The sequence below is a fragment of the Sphaerulina musiva genome (genome assembly GCF_000320565.1).
Source record: "Sphaerulina musiva SO2202 unplaced genomic scaffold SEPMUscaffold_11, whole genome shotgun sequence".
In the NCBI taxonomy this organism is placed as follows: Eukaryota; Fungi; Ascomycota; class Dothideomycetes; order Mycosphaerellales; family Mycosphaerellaceae; genus Sphaerulina; species Sphaerulina musiva.
The window spans coordinates 1,092,021-1,109,815 of NW_016017393.1; the positions used below are offsets into that span (position 1 = coordinate 1,092,021).

The window sequence follows — 17,795 nt, forward strand, 5'->3', positions numbered from 1 at the left end:
TGGTGCCTTGGCGGGCGCATCCGCACCAGGAGGTGTGATTTGTAAGAACCAGGTGTCTTGATACACCATAGGCTTCAGGATGACTCGTGAAGAACCAGGTTTGTTGCCCTTGGACTTCACCGCAGCCGATGCCTTGATGCGAGCATAACCCCCATAAATCACCGCGCCCTTGTCGTGCGGAAGGAGAGAAAAAGACGATCGAGCATCCGGCTTACCTGAAGCAGGAGGTAACGCGGGCTGATGCCACATGAACTGCTGTGTATCATACAGCCATATGTCCTGCAGATACTTGGTCTGCTGGCTGGTGTCTTGGAAGCCGCCAAACAAGACAATATAATTCTTGAAATAGGTCATGCGGTGACCACTTCGAGCAGGCGGCCCTCCTTTGCCTTCCAATTTCGTCCATTCTCGCGTGCTCGGTTCCAGTCTCCAGAAGTCATTGTAGTGGTAGAATGTGCCCTGCTTGGGAGACGAGAATTCTCCGCCAAACAGATAGATGCCGCCACTGTTTCCTCCTGGACACATCGCATGTCCCGAGCGAGGCAGTGGTGTGTTGGGAGATGTCACTTTGCGCCAGGAGTCCTGGTTGATCTTGTAGACGTATAGATCATTGAAGAAATGGGCGAGAGCTCCATTGTAGTACTCGCCACCGAACAGGAACAACTCGCTGTTGTTGGCCGGCGAGGCGACCAGCGTGGCAGAGGATCGGGGTGAAGGAGGATCGGTAGGAGTCTCAGTGACCTTCAAGAATTGCTCTTGTTGTTTCTGATATTCGGCCAGAATGGCATCGAGGTCGGCATCCTCTTCGACGTCCGAGTCGTCTTTGGTCTTGGCCGACTTTTTCTTTTCCGACTTGCTGGCCTTTTTCACGGCCTTTTCCGCCTTTTTCGCCTTTAATGCCGCCTTGTCCTTTTTCTTGTCCTTTGCCATTTTTTTTTCTTTTGATGAATGTTTGTCTGGGAAGTCTTGCAAACCCCCACGTTTGCAATAAGTTTTACTGGGGAACGGCAACCGAGAATTACATGTAGTCACATTATTCTAGCTAGTGTCTGTCTCTCCACTTTCCGAGGCGAAGCGACGAGCACTTCACTCCCAACTCCAAGCCCCCCACTTAGGTAAATAACAAATAACAAATAACACCACCAACACAACAACAACATCAACATCACCGCGTCTCGATGAACAACATCGTCCGACGCAGCATGTCGTCCATTGCCGTCTCTCCCGCCAAAATCGTGAGCCAGAAAACCCATCAAGTCGCAGGTAATATATACACCTTCCACATCATACCCATCTCACAAGAGGACAGAACCACTAACACCCAACCACCAGGCAAACTCAGCGTAACCGAACACTTCTTCGAAGTACCCAAAGACTACACACAACCCTCCAACGGCGAAACCATCCGAATTTTCGGACGCAGCATCCGCAAAAATGAAAATCCCCTCCTACCCAAATCCACCTCCACCTCCTCTTCTTCCGAGCCCACCACCACTTCTTCTTCCCCCCAACTCCCTTGGATGATATATTTAAACGGCGGTCCAGGAATGGAATGTCGTCCACCACAACAATACCCTTTTACACAACGTATCCTAGAAGCCGGCTATCAACTTTTTTTTCTCGATCAACGCGGAACAGGTTTTTCCTCTCCCATCACCGCTTCAACTCTACAAATGCTGCAGCAAGGAAAACCCAACAACAAGGACAACAAAAACAAAGCCAACGACGAAGAAACTCAAACCCAAAATCTCAAACTCTATCGTGCAGATAACATCGTCCGAGACTGTGAAGCCATTCGACAAATTCTCACCGCAGACTATCCTTCTGGATCTCCTACTGGACCTACTACCGCTGACTCGGAAAAGAAAAAATGGAGTACAATCGGTCAATCATTCGGAGGATTCATTACCATGACCTATTTATCCTTTTACCCCCAAGGACTTCGCGAAAGTTTCATTTTTGGAGGTTTGCAACCTTTAGTGCAGCATGCGGATCAAGTGTACAAATGTACATTTCGCAAAGTGGCAGAGCGGAATCGAGCATACTATGATAAATACCCCGAGGATGTGGCGCGCGTGAGAAATATTATGGCGTATTTGGTACGTGGTGGTGGCGGGGATGGGGAGATTGGACTTCCTTCGGGAGGGAAATTGACGAGGAGGAGATTTTGCGCCATGGGGATTATGTTGGGAATGCATGGGGGATTGGATAGTGTGCATGAGATTGTACACCGCGCGAACAACGATATTGAACTTTTTGGACATTTGACTCGAGGGACGCTTTCGATGATTGATGCTGCTACTTCCTATGACGATCATCTCATTTACGCCATCCTCCACGAACCCATTTACTGCAATGGGCCGGGGACGGCGTCCCGATGGTCTGCAGAGCGCGTACAGGCGGAATTCGCAGAATTTGATATCGATCGTGCAGACGGACCGATATATTTCACGGGAGAGATGATCTACCCGTGGATGTTTGAAGACTATGCGGAACTGCGCAAGGTGCGAGACACTGCGAATCGGGTGGCAGCAGAGGATGATTGGCCTGCGCTGTTTGATCGGGAGCAATTGGCACGGAATGAAGTGCCCGTGTATGCGGCAAGCTACGTGGAAGACATGTACGTCGACTTTGGCCTGGGATCCGAGACGGCCAAGTCGATCAAAGGGGCCAAAGTGTTCGTCACGAATGTCATGTTTCATGACGCCATTCGTTCGCGGATGGACGAGGTTGTCAAGCAGGCGTTTGCTCTTCGAGATGATGTCCTGGATTGATGGATGTCCAAGATGGTTGGCCGCTGGCTGCTGTTGCCCCAGATATACCATGCTCTCAACCCATCGCAACGAGCTCGCACGGGGATTAGACTCACGTCTCGATGCATCATAATGATATTAGACCATCTCCTTTCCTCCACAAACTTCCCTCTTTCGTACCTGAACTTCACACATCCTCCTCCTCCTCCACATCAATCACAACCCCTTCCCGTCTTGCAGTCCTATAAATCCACTCCGTGATCGGCTTCACATCCTCCCACTTGATCGGGATCCGATGCCCACCATCCCACTCGATCACATCCGCCGTCTGGGGATCACAATACTGGCGCAACAACTTTCGATGCAGATGCAACCCTTCATCCATCAACCCATGCACATGCAACGTCGGCAAGCGCAAGATATGCGGAGAGATGCCCTCATACTCAAACCCTTCACTCATTTGGCCCGCAGACACCAATGCGGGGTCTTTACTATATTCTCCCAAACTCACGAGCGGATTCCTCCCCGCCATCAACACCGCAAATCGATAATTATTCGTCGTCGTCCTCCCATCTTCTTTTTCTTCTTCTCCCTCTCCCCTCCCAATCCCCCTCTCCCTCCTAATCTGCTCATCAAACGCCAAACTAGCCGCAACCTTCGCACCCTGACTAAACCCCAACAAACCCACCCACTCCCCCGTCGCGCCATGACGTTCCGTATCCTCACGTTGACACCTCTCAATCTCGTACAAAATCTCCTCCACAGCCGCTTCGTCGTCAATAGGCGGATGATCGGGTGTCCAGCGCAGCCATCGCCGAAAAGGTCCGCAGTCGGCGTAGACGGGGAAAATTCCGGGGCCGGCGGAGCAGAACCAGGGCCCGTCGGCGAAGACGAGGCGGAAGTGGGGGAGGTGTTTGATTAGAGCGCGGCATTGCGTGCGGAAGATGGAGGAGTTGACGCCGCCGCCGTGGAGGCAGAGGATGCGGGGCGCGTGGAGGGAGGGGGTGGTGGAAGGAGAGGACATTGTCGTTGGGCGAGGTCTTGCCCTGGGGTGGGGGGGACTGGACGATGTCGTTTTCGTTGTGGATCGGGTAAGTGTGTCTATTCCAATAATACAGGTAGGTAGGAAGATCAGTGTGTCTTTTTTTTTTCTTTCTTTCCCTTCGCTCGTTCACGACTCCGTCGTTTCGGAAGGTAGGTACCTTAGGTAGGTACAAGTAGGAGGTAGATAATCAACTATCGTTTCGATATCGGTCGCCTTTCTATTATCAGATACCTGTAGTCCTACCGATATACTGCCAGTAGCCGTAGGTAGGTACAGTAGTCCTGATTTTCTTAAAACCTTGAGCGTTAATCTGTCGTTCTCTGCTTGTATCAATAATCAATAATCATGCAAGGCTCGGCCGCAGCATTTAAGCAGCAGCAGCAGCAGGTACATGTAGTCTCAAGCATGCACGAAACGTGTGCAATGTGCATACAGGTAGGCATTGTTGCAGGATGCCGTCGGAGGAGGAGGAGGGAGCTATTTCTAGCAGCCGGCATTGCGCATCGGCATCCCCCAACATTGAAGTCTCACAGAGGAGAGAGAGAGATAAGAGAGTTTGCTATAATTGATGCTCTGAGGAATCGGCGCTGTCCGTATCCGTGGTCAAGACGGGCAGAAGAGCACATCCTGTCCTGTCCTGTCGTGTCATGTCATCATGTCCTCGTGTCTGCCGAAGACAGGATGATGCATAAGGCTGAACAGGTCATGCACATGTATGTGGTCATCAAAGGCTGACAAGGCTGGTCAGTTCTTAGAGCCCCTACCGAACGATTCCCAGGATGTCGCATCAACGTTATATCCGGTGCGCGTGTATCACAGAATGCATCAAGTCTGGGAGGTATATCGAATTGTGGGCAATGCTACTACTGATGGTCCGACAAATGCTTGAAATCAACCCCAATGCATGCTTGGAAGATCGTGCGGCACTTGCATGGTCGACGTGAATCGAGGCGTTTGCAGAACGTGATGGTTTTGTACAGTGAAAATGCTACATGAAACGAGACACAATACACGCTGGCTTATCTATCATGCGAGGAGCATTTTTCTGGGGTCCTCAATGTATTCCTGTTTGTTGAATTAGCATCATCATCATCATCCCAGAATCCTACCAACAAGAAGGGGGAGAAGAAGAAGAAGAAGAAGAAAAAGACATACCTTGATCTTGACCAAAAAGGTCACAGCTTCTCTGCCGTCAAGTAATCTGTGGTCGTATGTAAGGGCAAGGTACATCATGGGGCGGATTTCGACTTTGCCGTTGACAGCTACGGGCTTGTCCTTGATAGCGTGGAGTCCGAGTACCGCAGTCTGGGGAAGGTTGATGATAGGGGTTCCAAACATGGAGCCGAAGACACCGCCGTTGGAGATGGTGAAGGTGCCGCCAGCCATGTCTTCGATCGTGAGCTTGTTGTCGCGTGCCTAATACATGTTAGCGGATGGTCTGGAACGGGTTGAAATTTGTGACTTGCCTTCTTCCCGAGGTCAGCAATGGCCTTTTCGATGCCAACCATGTCCAAGCTCTCTGCATTGCGCACAACAGGAGTGACGAGACCCTTTTCAGTTGCAACAGCAACGCTGATATCCACGTAGTCCTTGTACACGATGGTGTCACCGCCTCCTGGACCCTCAATAGCTGCGTTCACAGTAGGAACATCCTTCATAGCCAGCACAGCAGCCTTGGAGAATGCGCTCATGAAGCCAAGCTTGACGCCTGTCTTCTTGAGGATTTCATCCTTGTAGTTCTTACGCAGGTCCATCAGTTGCGACATGTCGACCTCGTTGAAGGTGGTGAGCGAAGCGGCAGTGTTCTGCGACTGCTTCAGGCGCTCAGCGATCCTCAGACGCATGCGGTTCATCTTGACTCTGTTCTCCGATCGAGTGCCGTAAGGTGATTCGGTCTGCTCCTTCTTGGGCTCCTCCTTCTTTGGCGCTGGTTTCGTCTCTTTCTTTGGCTCAGGTTTGGGTTCCTCCTTCTTAGGCTCAGGCTTGGACTCTGACTTGGGCTGCTGGCTTTCCGCATTCTGTGGTGAGCCCTCCTGCGAAGGTGGTGTCTTTTGGTCGCCTGACGCAGCTTCCTTTGGCTCCGACTTTGCAGTCTCCTTCTTTTCACCTGGCTCACCACCCAGCTCTAGTCTCACGAGATCTTGCCCCACAGTGACCGTGTCCTCTTCATTTGCCAAAAACTCCTTGATGGTACCCGCTGCAGGCGCGTTGACAGCAACATCGATCTTGTCGGTCTCGATTGTGGCAATCTCCTCGTCCAGCTCCACATAATCGCCGACCTGTTTTGAGAACTGTTTGAGGGTTCCCTCGGAGATGGACTCGGCCATTTCGGGCACCTTGACGACTTGCTCTTCTGTAGAACATAGTCAGTACAATTCATATACAGCTGCAATACATTCCCGTACCCCATCGTTGCGTGGACAAGCTGAATTGGCGCAACTGCAGAGGTGAAAACAGCTTTCTGGGCCCAGGAGTCAGTGTTTGTGCTGTTTGTACGGAATATAGGAGGTATTTGATGTCTGCGTACTGTGACTGTTGAAGCGGCCTTAGGGATATTGATGGCGCAGATGAAGAGGAGGACGAAGAGAGGTATCGAGTGGCGGTATATGATTGTGCTGCTCTACTCGTGGTTGCGAGAGGTTGGCGCAAGGTGTTGGGACGAGGAGAGCTGCGAGCCAGACGGCGCAAGCATTGTGAGCTGCTCATGGTGAATGAGAGACGGCAGGTTGCCTTTGAGGAGCTCTCGAAGAGGGCCAAATAGACAGGTCCAGGAGGGTGTGGAGGTGTTGGGGGTGCAGAGCGGAAGCGAGGAGAAGGTGTTTGGATGTTTGTCTGGTTTGGATAGAAATGGTCAGCAGCGCAGCTTCGTCAGTTCCGTCACGCCCCGATCGATCCTGTGAGACCTCCCTTCTGCGTAGCGGCATACTTTCACGGCAACTCCGCTCCACCACTACCCATTCTGCCACCGACTGGCGCGAACTGCACGCGAGCGCTACGAGAGGCACGTTGGACTACAGTGACCTCGCTGGCGACCTGACACTGTGCAGCCCTTGAGGCACAACACCACCGCCGCCATGTCCGCCGCACGCACCCAGGTCCTGTACGCTACCTCTACATACCTATCTCTTCTGCCAATCCCGGACATGATATGGCGCATTGATGGTATTGACTGACCAACCCATCCGACAGCCACCTCTACCGCCGCTCCCTGAAGCTCGCCCTCGACTGGGCTGTTCACCGTTACATCTGGCGCGGTCAGGCTATGTACATCCGATCCCTCTTCGAAGCGAACAAGAACGTTACACAGCCCCGACAGCAAGCGGTATGTCGGTAGAGATGAGATAGAGGGCTGTGTACAGGTGCTAATGGTATGCAAAGGCCATAATTGAGGAGACAAAGCAATTGCTAGAGAAGTGGAAGCACCCGGACCCATACAGACCACCAACCGCACCAGGTGGCAGCAAGTACGAGCGCAACTTGCCTTGCCCACAATTGGACCGTGAGTGCTTTCTGCCTGCTCCTGGACTGTGGTTCTGCGACTGACTTGTGCATCAGCTCCTCCGCCAATGCATCTCTGAGAAGCTGGGAAGGAAGCTCCGGCTTGAGGTGTACATATGAGAAGAAAGCTACAAATGCTGCATGAAACCAAAGAAATTTTACAATCAATGTGCACTCATGAGACGCACTCTACATGACCATACATAGGTATTGACGTGCTGACAGTAGACCGCAAGTCCACAGCCTGGGTATGGGCCTCGCGGATTGCACCACAGCTCACCTCAACCAGTCAGACCATCACACGAAGCACACGGGAAATTTGTGTGAGCACTGATCATAGCCTCGTCTGGCCAGCTTTCTTCAGATCACACACTCGCTCTACAGTCCAAGCACGGATACACGCGACAAGACCCTCTATCTGCTCCACCGTGTTCCCCGCATGCAGACACACTCTAATCCTCTCCGTCCCTAATGGCACCGTGGGCGGCACAATGCCTCTCACCACGAACCCTTTTCTCTGACAATAAGCCGCCAATTCCTTGGGCTCACTTGACAACACCGCAAAGATGGGCGTCTTGGGTTTCTCCAGGGGACAACGCAACAGATGTGACTCTTCAATCGACAGCTGCAAATCCGCTTGCATCTGCTGCAATCTTTCGAATAAAGTTCCCATCAGCTTCTGCAAGTTGTCCGCCAAAGGTTCCGCTTTTCCCTCCATCAAGAACTCATAACTTGCTCGTATCGCCGCCAAATTGGGATACGACATAAACGTCGTATAAATCAGCGGTCGAGCATAATTGATCAAGTACTCCCTGATCAGCGGCGAACACAGCACAATCGCCCCATTACAAGCCAACGCCTTTCCAAACGTATGCAAGCGCACCTCACATTCCCTTTCTAGTCCCAATGCCGAGACCAGTCCACTTCCATGAGGTCCAATCCATCCTGTAGAATGCGCTTCATCCACAATCAACACCCCATTCCCCATGGGACCCAAGATCTCCTTTTTCAATTCCACCACTTTTTCCAAAGGACATATATCGCCGTCCATACTATACACAGCTTCGACAGCGATAAAGACATTTCTGGTTCTCCCTCCTTCTATCACTTTCATCTCCTCCACAATCTGCTCCAACACCCTCTGTAACGCACACATGTCATTATGCGCAAAAAATCTCAAATTCCCTGCTCCACCATCACCATCACCACCAGCAGTCGTCGTCGTCGTCGTCCCAGTAGTCATCCCAGTAGTACTCGTCGTCACCGCAGTAGTAGTAGTAGTAACATTCATCCTCGCCGCCCGAGAAAGTCTCATTCCATCATGTACCGACGCATGAATATATTCATCATAAACAATATAATCCCCTGCCTGAGGCACACAGGAGAAAAATCCTGTATTGGCATCATATCCCGAATTACACAACAGTCCTGCTGGTGCATTGTGGAAATTTGCGAGAAGTTGTTCGAGTTGTTCGGCTAGGGGGGAGTTTCCGTCGAGGAGGCGGGAACCGCCGGATCCGAGGTGTTTTGTGGAGGATGATGATGTTGATGGTTGTTGTTGGTGGGAGGAGGGAGAGAGGGATTGGAGATATTTTTGTTGGAGGTGGGGAGAGGTGGAGAGGGAGAGGAAGTCGTTACTGGAGAAATCTGCGGAGGTGGAGGGGAAGGTGGTGAGGTGGCGGATTGTGTGGTTGTGGCGACGTTTGTGGAGGGCTTTGGAGAGGGACTTTTCGAGGTGGGTTATTGCTGGGGGGATGGGTTTGTTGTCTGGCATTTTTTTTTATTTTCTTTTTCTTGTTTGTTTTGTGAGTAGGTATGAGTGTGATGTGAATATATGGTAATGTTTGTAGTTATACCAGGAGGTATTATATGGTATTATTGATGAAGGACTAATAAAGTGGGGTCATTTGACTAATAGATGTATCTAATGGCCCTTTTTTGACTTTGTTGAGAGGACAAGACGACATGATGTGACAAGTCGTCTTCTTCCTCCTGGTCACAGCCTCGCAGCCTCTCAAAACATCAGCACTGAGCTATATATACAAGGTATTCTTGAGCCGAGATTACGCCACCCTCTCCCCCTCGAGGTTCACAAAGGCCAGCCATTCGATCATAATCCTCTCTGAACCATACAGATATACCATGCGCACGATATGAGGACCATCGGATCGGTCCTCTGGCCGAAATTCAGAGTCCTACAAATCTATGGCGCAAATACTGGAGTGGGAAAGACCATCTTCAGCTCGATCCTGTGCCGAGCATTCAGGAAGAAGTTGGAGAATGTCAAGTATCTGAAGCCCATTTCCACCGGACCGCTCGAGGAAGCAGATGACCAGTAGGTACATATTTCGGAAATAGACCGACTGTGAGAGGGAGGAAAAAAAAGGAGGAAAAAAAAGAGAAGAGAACCATCCAGCTCATCATCATCTCGTCTTCTAGTCACAACAAGTCATTCAATGGAAATATCGTCGACTCGAAATGTCTTTTCCAATTCGACGATCCCGTCAGTCCCCATCTGGCAGCTCGGACGATGGGAAAAGTCGTGCCTGATGCAGAGGTCCAAGCAGCCGTGTACGACGAATTGAAATCGTATGTCGATGGTCGACAAGGGATTGCCATTGTGGAGACTGCCGGGGGTGTCCTTTCGCCATCACCTTCGGGTAGCTCACAAGCAGATCTCTACCGACCACTGCGGCTGCCTTCGCTGCTCGTGGGCGATCACAGACTCGGAGGGATTGCCACGACGATCTCGGCATGGGAGTCGCTTCATCTTCGAGGATATGATGTTTCCACCATCGCATTGTTTGCGGGTGAGAGATATCAGAATTACGAGTATTTGAGAGATTACTTTCGCGAACGGCAGATCGATACGTTCGCTGTGGAGGAGCCGCCAGAGAGGCAGAGTTCGATTGTCGCAGATCGAGAAGCGATGCAGCGATACTATCAGAAGGCTAGTGAGCAGGAGAGTGTAGAAGCTTTCACGGAGAGCTTTCTCGATGCCCATGAACAGAGGATCCAGGACATTCGAATCATGTCCGAAGTAGCCAACGAGGCCATCTGGCATCCTTTTATGCAACATACCGAGCGCTCAAAAGATACCATCACAGCATGGGATTCTGCCTACGGTGATCACTTTCAAGCATATCGGACAGCTCATGAGCGCGAGCTCACGTCAGTGGCGAATGCATCACTCCTCAAGCCCGCGTTTGATGGCTCAGCGTCCTGGTGGACCCAAGGTCTGGGACACGGCAACCCCCAACTGGCATTGACTGCAGCGCACGCAGCGGGTCGATATGGCCATGTGATGTTTGCCAACGCGGTGCACCAGCCTGCGCTCGACTTGGCCACGACAGTGATCAACAAGTCTGGCAACCCGCGATTGGCCAAAGTCTTCTACTCGGACAACGGATCGACCGGGATGGAGGTCGCGGTGAAAATGGCTCTGCGCGCGACAGTGGAGAGGTACAAACCACAGGATCGCCGCAGCCTGGATATACGGATCGTGGGACTGAAGAATAGCTACCATGGCGATACCATCGGTACGATGGACTGTTCCGAGCCAAGCATATACAACGAAAAAGTCGAATGGTATCGAGGCCGCGGCATCTGGCTGGATTTTCCCACTGTCAAGATGCGGCAGGGTGTATGGCAAGTCGAAGCCATTGCCGGCACAGGCGAGACACGAGCCTTTGACTCGCTCTCGGCAATCTTCGCCTTTGAGCAGCGTCAGGGAGACGCACAAGTGTACAAAAAGCACATTCGAGAAACTCTCCTCGAGCGAGTAGCGCACGAAGGCGCCAGTCTAGGAGCTCTCGTGATCGAACCCATCATCTTGGGAGCAGGCGGAATGCTCTTTGCCGATCCACTCTTCCAAAAATGTCTCGTCGAAGTCGCCAGAGAATTCTACACGGACTCTTTTACGCCTGTGAGGGCTTCATCTACCACAATCACCAATAACAACAACAACAACGAAAAAGACCCCCTCGCCTGGCAAGGCATACCCATCATCTTCGACGAAGTCTTCACAGGCCTCTACCGTCTCGGCCACTTCAGCGCCGCCAGTTTCCTCGCCGTGCAACCCGACATTGTCGTCAACGCCAAATTACTCACCGGCGGTCTTCTCCCCCTCTGCACCACCACAGCCAGCAACTCCATCTTCTCAGCCTTTTTAAGTCCGGACAAAACTGATGCGCTCCTACACGGACACAGCTACACTGCACATCCTGTGGGATGTGCAGTTGCGAATGAGAGTTTACGTACATTTGAAAAACTCGATACGAGTGGAGCGTGGGATGCTTTTCGACGGGATTGGACACTACCAGCTGCAACATCAACACCAAACCCAACAACTAAATCCCCTCCCACCCCCCACATCTGGAGTATGTGGTCCCACACCTTCCTAACCACAGCCTCTCACAAACCCTCCGTCGAGCACGTTTTCGCCCTCGGTTCCGTCGTAGCCATCTGCATCAAAGATCCCGCCGGAGGAGGAGGATATGCTTCCACAGCAGCAACAAGTCTACGCGATGAGCTTCTCGAAGAAGACGGAGAAGTGCCAGGAACGTCAGATGGAGCGGTGATACATTCGAGAGTCATGGGGAATATTTTATATGTGATGGCGGCGTTGACGACGAGTGAGGCGACGTTGAGAGGGATTGAGGAGAGGGTGTTGAGGGCGTTGGAGTGAGCGGAGCGAGTGGAAGAGCGTGAGAGCGGAGCGAGAGGTACCTATCCTATCCATATCTGTCATCATCTCTGCTCTCCGTCACCTCATCTCCTCTCCTCCAGCGCAAACCTGGCAACAAAAAAAAAGCAAAAGAAAAGAAAAATACCTCGTATACATCCTATCTCCTTATTACCACACCATCTCGCACTTAACCTCCCAAATCGTGCAATTCTCTTTTCTTTCTTCGCTCCGCTCTGCCTTGCACTCTCAATTCGTGTGAAAAGGACTTTCGTCGCCGACTCGTTGTAGTCCGCACCTGAGGTGGAGTCTCGATTCGGTACTGGCTTTCGTGTACCATGTTCAGAATGCATGTGCGCGTCTGCAATCGTTGATGTCTCAGAAAGGCAAGTACCTACATATGTAGGTACCTTATACATGTGCTGCGTTGCACAGGATCAGGCCAGTTGGTTTCTGCGCCAAGGCCTCGGTGTTGGTCTTTCTCGACGCGACCTCTCGACGCGTTGGGAATGTCAAAACTTGCATGCTGGAGATCAGTACGCGCACTGCAAGAAATGTATGAAAAGGCAAGTTTTTAAAAGTTTTGAAGTGCTGATCGATTCTTGTGGTATCATCATAAGCCTGCTGCCCGAATAGCTGTCTTGCTATGGTATCATGGGCATAATGTACAGCCTTCGCTCCTGGATCAGATCAGAAGCTTGCGTGCATGCTGTAAGCAAATAAGAAATTCAGAGCACGCCATAACCTGCGCTCGTGCCCGCCGTCGATGAGTCCATTATCATCGCGAAACAACCCCCATCTGCGCCATAACCCATTGTGCCGTAGTCTTAAATTGAACTGGAAGAAACTCGAGGGAGCATCTACAGCTCTTGAGATGCGCCACCTTTGCCTGGCTTGGTACCAGATGTCTTCTTGGGCAGAAGGTCTGAAAGAATAGCAGTCAGCAAATGCTCGAAGCCGAGTGCATGTGAGAAGCGACTTACTCTGGTGGATGTTTGGCAGGACACCACCTTGTGCAATGGTAACGTGTCCGAGAAGCTTGTTCAGCTCCTCGTCGTTGCGGATGGCCAACTGCAAGTGACGTGGGATAATACGTGTCTTCTTGTTGTCACGCGCAGCATTGCCAGCCAATTCAAGGATTTCAGCAGCCAGGTACTCGAGGACGGCTGCGAGGTATACGGGAGCACCTGGAAAACACATATTAGGAGATGCGACATAGCGGAAGCAATCGGAAGGTCGGGCTTACCGGCACCAACACGCTGAGCGTAGTTGCCCTTGCGGAGGAGTCTGTGAACACGACCGACTGGGAATGCGAGACCAGCCTTGGACGAACGACTATGAGGAGAATGATGTCAGTTTGCGCCGATTGGAATTGCAGAGTGAAAAACGCGTCAATTTGAATCGCAAAACGCGTCTCAAAAAGGCGGCGAATTGCGCTGATGCATCGGAATCAGAACGAGGCGAATACTTACGACTGCGCGCTAGACTTGGCACCGCTGGCCTTGCCTCCGGACTTGCCTCCAGTCATTTTGGATGGATGTGAAAACGGGTTGTTGTGGTGGTGGAAGAGGTGGTGGTGATGGCGGTGATGATGTCGTGGAGCGCTGGGTGTTGTTGGCGATAGATGTTGGATGAAGAGAGGAAGAGAGGGCGATGGCAGAAGGTGGGCGTCGATGAGTTTAAGTACGGACACGCAAAGTCCGTGGGTGGGGAAGATCAATCGAGTTGTTTGTGGGCCGTGCGCAGCTGACTGGACGCGTCTGATTGGGGGAAAGTCCGTTGATGCAGCCAGAAGCCGCACGGCCAGCGGTGGAGTACAAGAACCCTCTGACGCCCACTCTCGTCCGCTGTTTCTTCTTCCTTTCCATCTCCAACAACATCGCCCAACGACCGCATCCATCAACGCCAACTGCCCCATTTCATCCACCACCTCCACCAACTTCCAAAAACCACATCAATCAGTCGAAATGGCACCAAAGGCAGCACAAAAGGTAATTTGGCGCGACTTTGGCACGTAGGCGCGTCGCAATCGCATTCTAACCTTTCGCGCAGACCCCATCCACCGGCGGCAAGGCACCAGCTGGCAAGGCTCCTGCTGTTGAGAAGAAGGAGGCCGGCAAGAAGACTGCCGCCCCATCTGGCGACAAGAAGAAGCGCACCAAGACCAGAAAGGAGACCTACTCCTCGTACATCTACAAGGGTATGTTTTCTCACCTCGATCCATCTAGCTCATCCAGATTCGAAGTCGCATTTCGATTTCAAATCCATTCTGAGTCATCTCAATCTTTCTTTTTTGCGCTTTTACTGACGCGTCTTTTCTCAGTCCTCAAGCAGGTACACCCAGACACGGGTATCTCCAACCGCGCCATGTCCATCCTCAACTCTTTCGTGAACGACATCTTCGAGCGCGTCGCAACAGAGGCATCCAAGCTCGCTGCATACAACAAGAAGTCGACAATCTCATCGCGCGAAATCCAAACATCTGTGCGACTGATCCTGCCTGGTGAGCTTGCCAAGCACGCCGTGTCTGAAGGCACCAAGGCCGTCACCAAGTACTCTTCTAGCACCAAGTAAACGTGACATCATCGGGTTTGATGGATGTTGGCGTTGCTTCTTTCGAATGACAGATGCCTCACTGATGGGTGGTGATGGGCTCTGCTGGGTACAATGGGCGTTTAGATAATGCGATCATGGGATGGGTCTGCTTGATGTTTCTTATTTTACGATTGCTCACAATACCACGGCGCTGATACCGCAGTCGGCGGCGCGCAGCAGAGCAGTCGGGCATGGATAGGCTGTACAGTAGCAGCTGCGGCAGCGCGAGGGCAAGTCGATCAGGCTGAGTCCAGCTTGATATGAATGCATGATTTCCAACACTACTACTTGCCGTCTCGACTCGTTCATCTCATACTGACTTGCAACTCATATGGTCTGACTTATGCACTTGACATTGCTCTCTCGACTCACAGAATGCGTCCTTGACGCATTTTCCTGTCTCTGCACAGAAGAAGACGTGAGGTCCGTTTGTTTTGATTTCGGGCACGAGACTGACGCGCTAGTGTGAGCCTGAGGCATCAAAGAAAAAAGTCTGAGAGGAAAACTCTGCTGGCACGTGACACGTGTCCATATATCTTACATTTGACTTGCATTAGGTAAGCTGGGAAATGACATTTAGAGATGTATGGCATGCTAACTTGGTCAAAATTGGTGAAAGAATGAATGAATGATTTGGTTCTATTTCTTTGGTTGGCAAAAGTCGAAAGAGTTGGATATATGTATCTTACCTGGTAGGTATAGGTAAGGAAAGTTTTCTGTGCAGTTTGAATTTGAGGTTGAATATCTTCACTTGTATCTTCATCCCATGATGGACCTTTCCTGATACTCCAATTCGTTTCTCTTTTCATGTACATGTACATACATACAGATCATGTAGAGTAGATAGTTATTATCGTTTGATCATGTCCCTTCATCATGTCCCATCATCATCATCATCATCATCATCATCATCATCACAGAGGAAACAAAACCCAAAACATCTTTCCATACCTATCTCCCATCCACCACCACCGTCGTAGGTACTTTTCATGTTTCACGGTACAGGTTTTCTCGGAATACTATGTTCTCTTGTTCTCCAACCCCATCTTCCCAGAGAAGAAGAAGAAGCAGAAGCACCAGAACCATCTGCACCACCACCACCACCACCAAATCTCGAAACATTCTCCCAAGGTTGCAAACCCGCCATTTCACCTTTTCCACGCTCGAGAGCAGCTTGATTCTTGGCATTTGCAATCGCCGCCTTTTCGGCGTTTTTGCGAGGGAATCGCGTGTCGATTTCGTTGTTGAGTGTTCCTCGGAGAGTTTCGCCGACGCCCTGTGAAAGAAATTAAGAAGTTGAAGTCGTTGTTTGTAAGAAAAGGGAGAGGGAGAGAGGGGGAAAGAGAGAAAGAGGACTTACGTGAATTCCTTTTGCCGCTGCTCGCAAACTACCCAGTGTGGAAGTGGTGGCGGCAGCGGAAGGAGCTGCAGATGGTGCTTGGCTGGCACTCGCGCTGGGCGCGATGGAGGATTCTTCGGACATGCTTTCGATGGTGGAGAGGCCGCCATAGGACGAAGGTGGGCCCGGAGTGTAGCCATAACTATCATGTGGGTTTCCGGCAGGATGAAGCATTGCTGCATTGGGTGCGAGATGTGATGCATTGGCTGGCCCCGCTGATGAGGAAGTGGTGTAGTTGGGGTAGTCTTCTGGCCCGTGTGGATACGATGGGGCGGCGGATGGAGAGCGTGGAGGAGGTGGAAAGGGCGCTGGTGTGCCTTGTTGAGCTTCTCCTTGGGTGCCACTCTGCTGCTGACCTTGTGCCCATGCCTTCCATCCGCTGCTAGGACTATGCCTTTGCGCATCTTGCAAGAACGGAGGGGCAGGAGGTGCACTCGCTGGCGCAGCTGGCGCAGGAGAGGGAGCGAGCGGTCTGCTTGGGTGAGAGGGGGTCACTCCAGAGGTAGCGCCAGTGACAGGACTCGATGGCAAGGGCTCCACAGTCTCGAGAGGTGGACGATCGAACTCTCGTGACAACCGCTTCGGGCTCCTGGTTGGCAGATTTGGAGCAATGGGGGGCAGGCTCTGTTTTGAGATCTGTAGAGGAGTCGGTGCGGGAGGGGTGTTCGCCCGAGTGGCAGTCGTCGAGGATGGAAGTGCAGGCGGCACATCTGTGCTTGATCGTGTGGGTGCTGGATTCGCTGGCATCTCTGATACCACACTGGCTTCTCGTGGTCTACTCCCACTTCGTTCTGACGGTGGTGCGGCCGCAGCAGTGGTAGAGGATCCGGCAGGCAGGGTGTTGACTTCTGTCTTGATCTCTTTCTTTCCATCCTTTCCGCGCACGAGTGTGGTGGTAGTCGTCGTGGTAGTTGTGGTCGTCACAGTGGAGACTACTTCTCCCGTATCCTCATCCAGCACAGCTCCAGTGGTCTTATTCACAGCCAAGTTTCGATCTTTGTTCACGCCCTCGATTTGCCCCTCATTGTGGAGGGGTACGATGTTGTTCGACTTCTCTGATCGCGAGTTGGATGGAGCATCGCTACTGGCATATGCGGAATCGTGTACAGGCCCGCTCATGGGCGACACAGCGGTCGGTACCGTACTGGAGCTATTGCCAGTTTCGTAGTTGGCACTCGTGTTGGTATTCGGTGCCGTCAGGTCTGCAGACGGGTTCGTGGCAGTCGTGCTACTTGGCGCTAACAGATCCGACGAAGCATTCGTAGACTGTGGACTTGAAGAAGTCTTGTCCTTTTTCCTGCCAAATATCCCACTGAGGCGGCTCCTCTCTCTCTTGGCCTGCATGGTGTCGGTGTCGCTCCCGTCTGTGGGCACTCGTTCGGTCGATGGGTTGCGTTTCTGTAGCTTGTTGACCATTCCGTCGGACTTCCCTTCTCATATACAACGATACCTGTAACTGGAGCAGCAGACCCTATACAGGGAAGACGGACTGACACATGCGGAGACATTATAAGAGAAACCCACCTCGTGGCTCTTCGTGCGCGCCATGCTGCCAGGAAACTGGGACAAGCTCCATCCACAGCGTAGGGTGATGTCACCACGGGCGCAGATCGTGCAGATACATGTAATGTACGCCTCCAGCGCTCGATGGCGGGGACTGCAGTGTATCTCGACAGTTTCGTGGATACGTGGAGTGAGGGCATATTAGTCGTGTTTCTAGATGGGAGCAGGAGATGGGCGATCTAGTCGCTTCGTCCCTGGATTCCAGGAGGCATGGCGAGCAATCACATCGCCTATACCGATCGGCATGAATTTGGTGAA

At 51.8% G+C, this 17,795-nt stretch overlaps 10 protein-coding genes across 10 annotated transcripts in view; 4 read left to right on the forward strand and 6 right to left on the reverse strand.

Annotated features, from left to right (window-relative positions):
* SEPMUDRAFT_144801 (galactose oxidase) overlaps positions 1–930 on the reverse strand; it is a gene marked incomplete at both ends in the record, with an annotated part of 2,591 nt that extends 1,661 nt beyond the window's left edge. The window contains one exon of the mRNA XM_016903082.1: positions 27–930. Within this exon, the coding sequence (XP_016757147.1) occupies positions 27–930 (904 nt within the window). The remainder of the gene's footprint in view (positions 1–26) is intronic.
* Positions 931–1,168: 238 nt separating this feature from the next.
* SEPMUDRAFT_93430 (alpha/beta-hydrolase) lies at positions 1,169–3,892 on the forward strand. Its single transcript, XM_016910614.1, has 2 exons — positions 1,169–1,263; positions 1,333–3,892. Exons 1-2 carry the CDS (start codon positions 1,179–1,181, stop codon positions 2,772–2,774), a joined length of 1,527 nt encoding a protein of 508 aa, XP_016757148.1. The 5' UTR covers positions 1,169–1,178; the 3' UTR covers positions 2,775–3,892.
* SEPMUDRAFT_19453 (uncharacterized protein) lies at positions 2,965–3,774 on the reverse strand (the record flags this gene model as incomplete). The annotated part of the gene is made up of 1 exon (XM_016908318.1): positions 2,965–3,774. A coding segment is annotated over one exon (810 nt), but the record flags the coding sequence as incomplete, so codon positions are not given.
* A 741-nt stretch (positions 3,893–4,633) lies between the features above and the next one.
* SEPMUDRAFT_151884 (dihydrolipoamide succinyltransferase) lies at positions 4,634–6,594 on the reverse strand. The gene is made up of 5 exons (XM_016907101.1): positions 6,326–6,594; positions 6,204–6,259; positions 5,265–6,151; positions 4,954–5,214; positions 4,634–4,863 (listed from the first exon to the last, which is right to left on the reverse strand). Exons 1-5 carry the CDS (start codon positions 6,502–6,504, stop codon positions 4,825–4,827), a joined length of 1,422 nt encoding a protein of 473 aa, XP_016757150.1. The 5' UTR covers positions 6,505–6,594; the 3' UTR covers positions 4,634–4,824.
* Positions 6,595–6,712: 118 nt separating this feature from the next.
* On the forward strand, positions 6,713–7,648 carry SEPMUDRAFT_151885 (uncharacterized protein). The gene is made up of 4 exons (XM_016907102.1): positions 6,713–6,898; positions 6,988–7,120; positions 7,177–7,297; positions 7,354–7,648. Exons 1-4 carry the CDS (start codon positions 6,873–6,875, stop codon positions 7,374–7,376), a joined length of 303 nt encoding a protein of 100 aa, XP_016757151.1. The 5' UTR covers positions 6,713–6,872; the 3' UTR covers positions 7,377–7,648.
* Positions 7,631–9,070, reverse strand: SEPMUDRAFT_166638 (PLP-dependent transferase; the record flags this gene model as incomplete). Its single annotated transcript, XM_016908246.1, has 1 exon — positions 7,631–9,070. One exon carries the CDS (start codon positions 9,068–9,070, stop codon positions 7,631–7,633), a length of 1,440 nt encoding a protein of 479 aa, XP_016757152.1.
* A 277-nt stretch (positions 9,071–9,347) lies between these two features.
* Positions 9,348–12,170, forward strand: SEPMUDRAFT_93438 (aminotransferase class III family protein). Its single transcript, XM_016910615.1, has 2 exons — positions 9,348–9,631; positions 9,736–12,170. The coding sequence occupies exons 1-2, from the start codon at positions 9,450–9,452 to the stop codon at positions 11,981–11,983; spliced, it is 2,430 nt and encodes an 809-aa protein (XP_016757153.1). The 5' UTR covers positions 9,348–9,449; the 3' UTR covers positions 11,984–12,170.
* A 377-nt stretch (positions 12,171–12,547) lies between these two features.
* SEPMUDRAFT_151887 (histone-fold-containing protein) lies at positions 12,548–13,613 on the reverse strand. The gene is made up of 4 exons (XM_016907103.1): positions 13,453–13,613; positions 13,227–13,315; positions 12,964–13,167; positions 12,548–12,905 (listed from the first exon to the last, which is right to left on the reverse strand). The coding sequence occupies exons 1-4, from the start codon at positions 13,506–13,508 to the stop codon at positions 12,841–12,843; spliced, it is 414 nt and encodes a 137-aa protein (XP_016757154.1). The 5' UTR covers positions 13,509–13,613; the 3' UTR covers positions 12,548–12,840.
* Positions 13,614–13,858: 245 nt separating this feature from the next.
* Positions 13,859–14,895, forward strand: SEPMUDRAFT_151888 (histone H2B). Its single transcript, XM_016907104.1, has 3 exons — positions 13,859–13,971; positions 14,033–14,180; positions 14,304–14,895. Exons 1-3 carry the CDS (start codon positions 13,948–13,950, stop codon positions 14,552–14,554), a joined length of 423 nt encoding a protein of 140 aa, XP_016757155.1. The 5' UTR covers positions 13,859–13,947; the 3' UTR covers positions 14,555–14,895.
* A 406-nt stretch (positions 14,896–15,301) lies between these two features.
* Positions 15,302–17,664, reverse strand: SEPMUDRAFT_151889 (uncharacterized protein). Its single transcript, XM_016907105.1, has 2 exons — positions 15,936–17,664; positions 15,302–15,851 (listed from the first exon to the last, which is right to left on the reverse strand). Exons 1-2 carry the CDS (start codon positions 17,388–17,390, stop codon positions 15,570–15,572), a joined length of 1,737 nt encoding a protein of 578 aa, XP_016757156.1. The 5' UTR covers positions 17,391–17,664; the 3' UTR covers positions 15,302–15,569.
* Between the last annotated feature and the right edge of the window lie 131 nt (positions 17,665–17,795).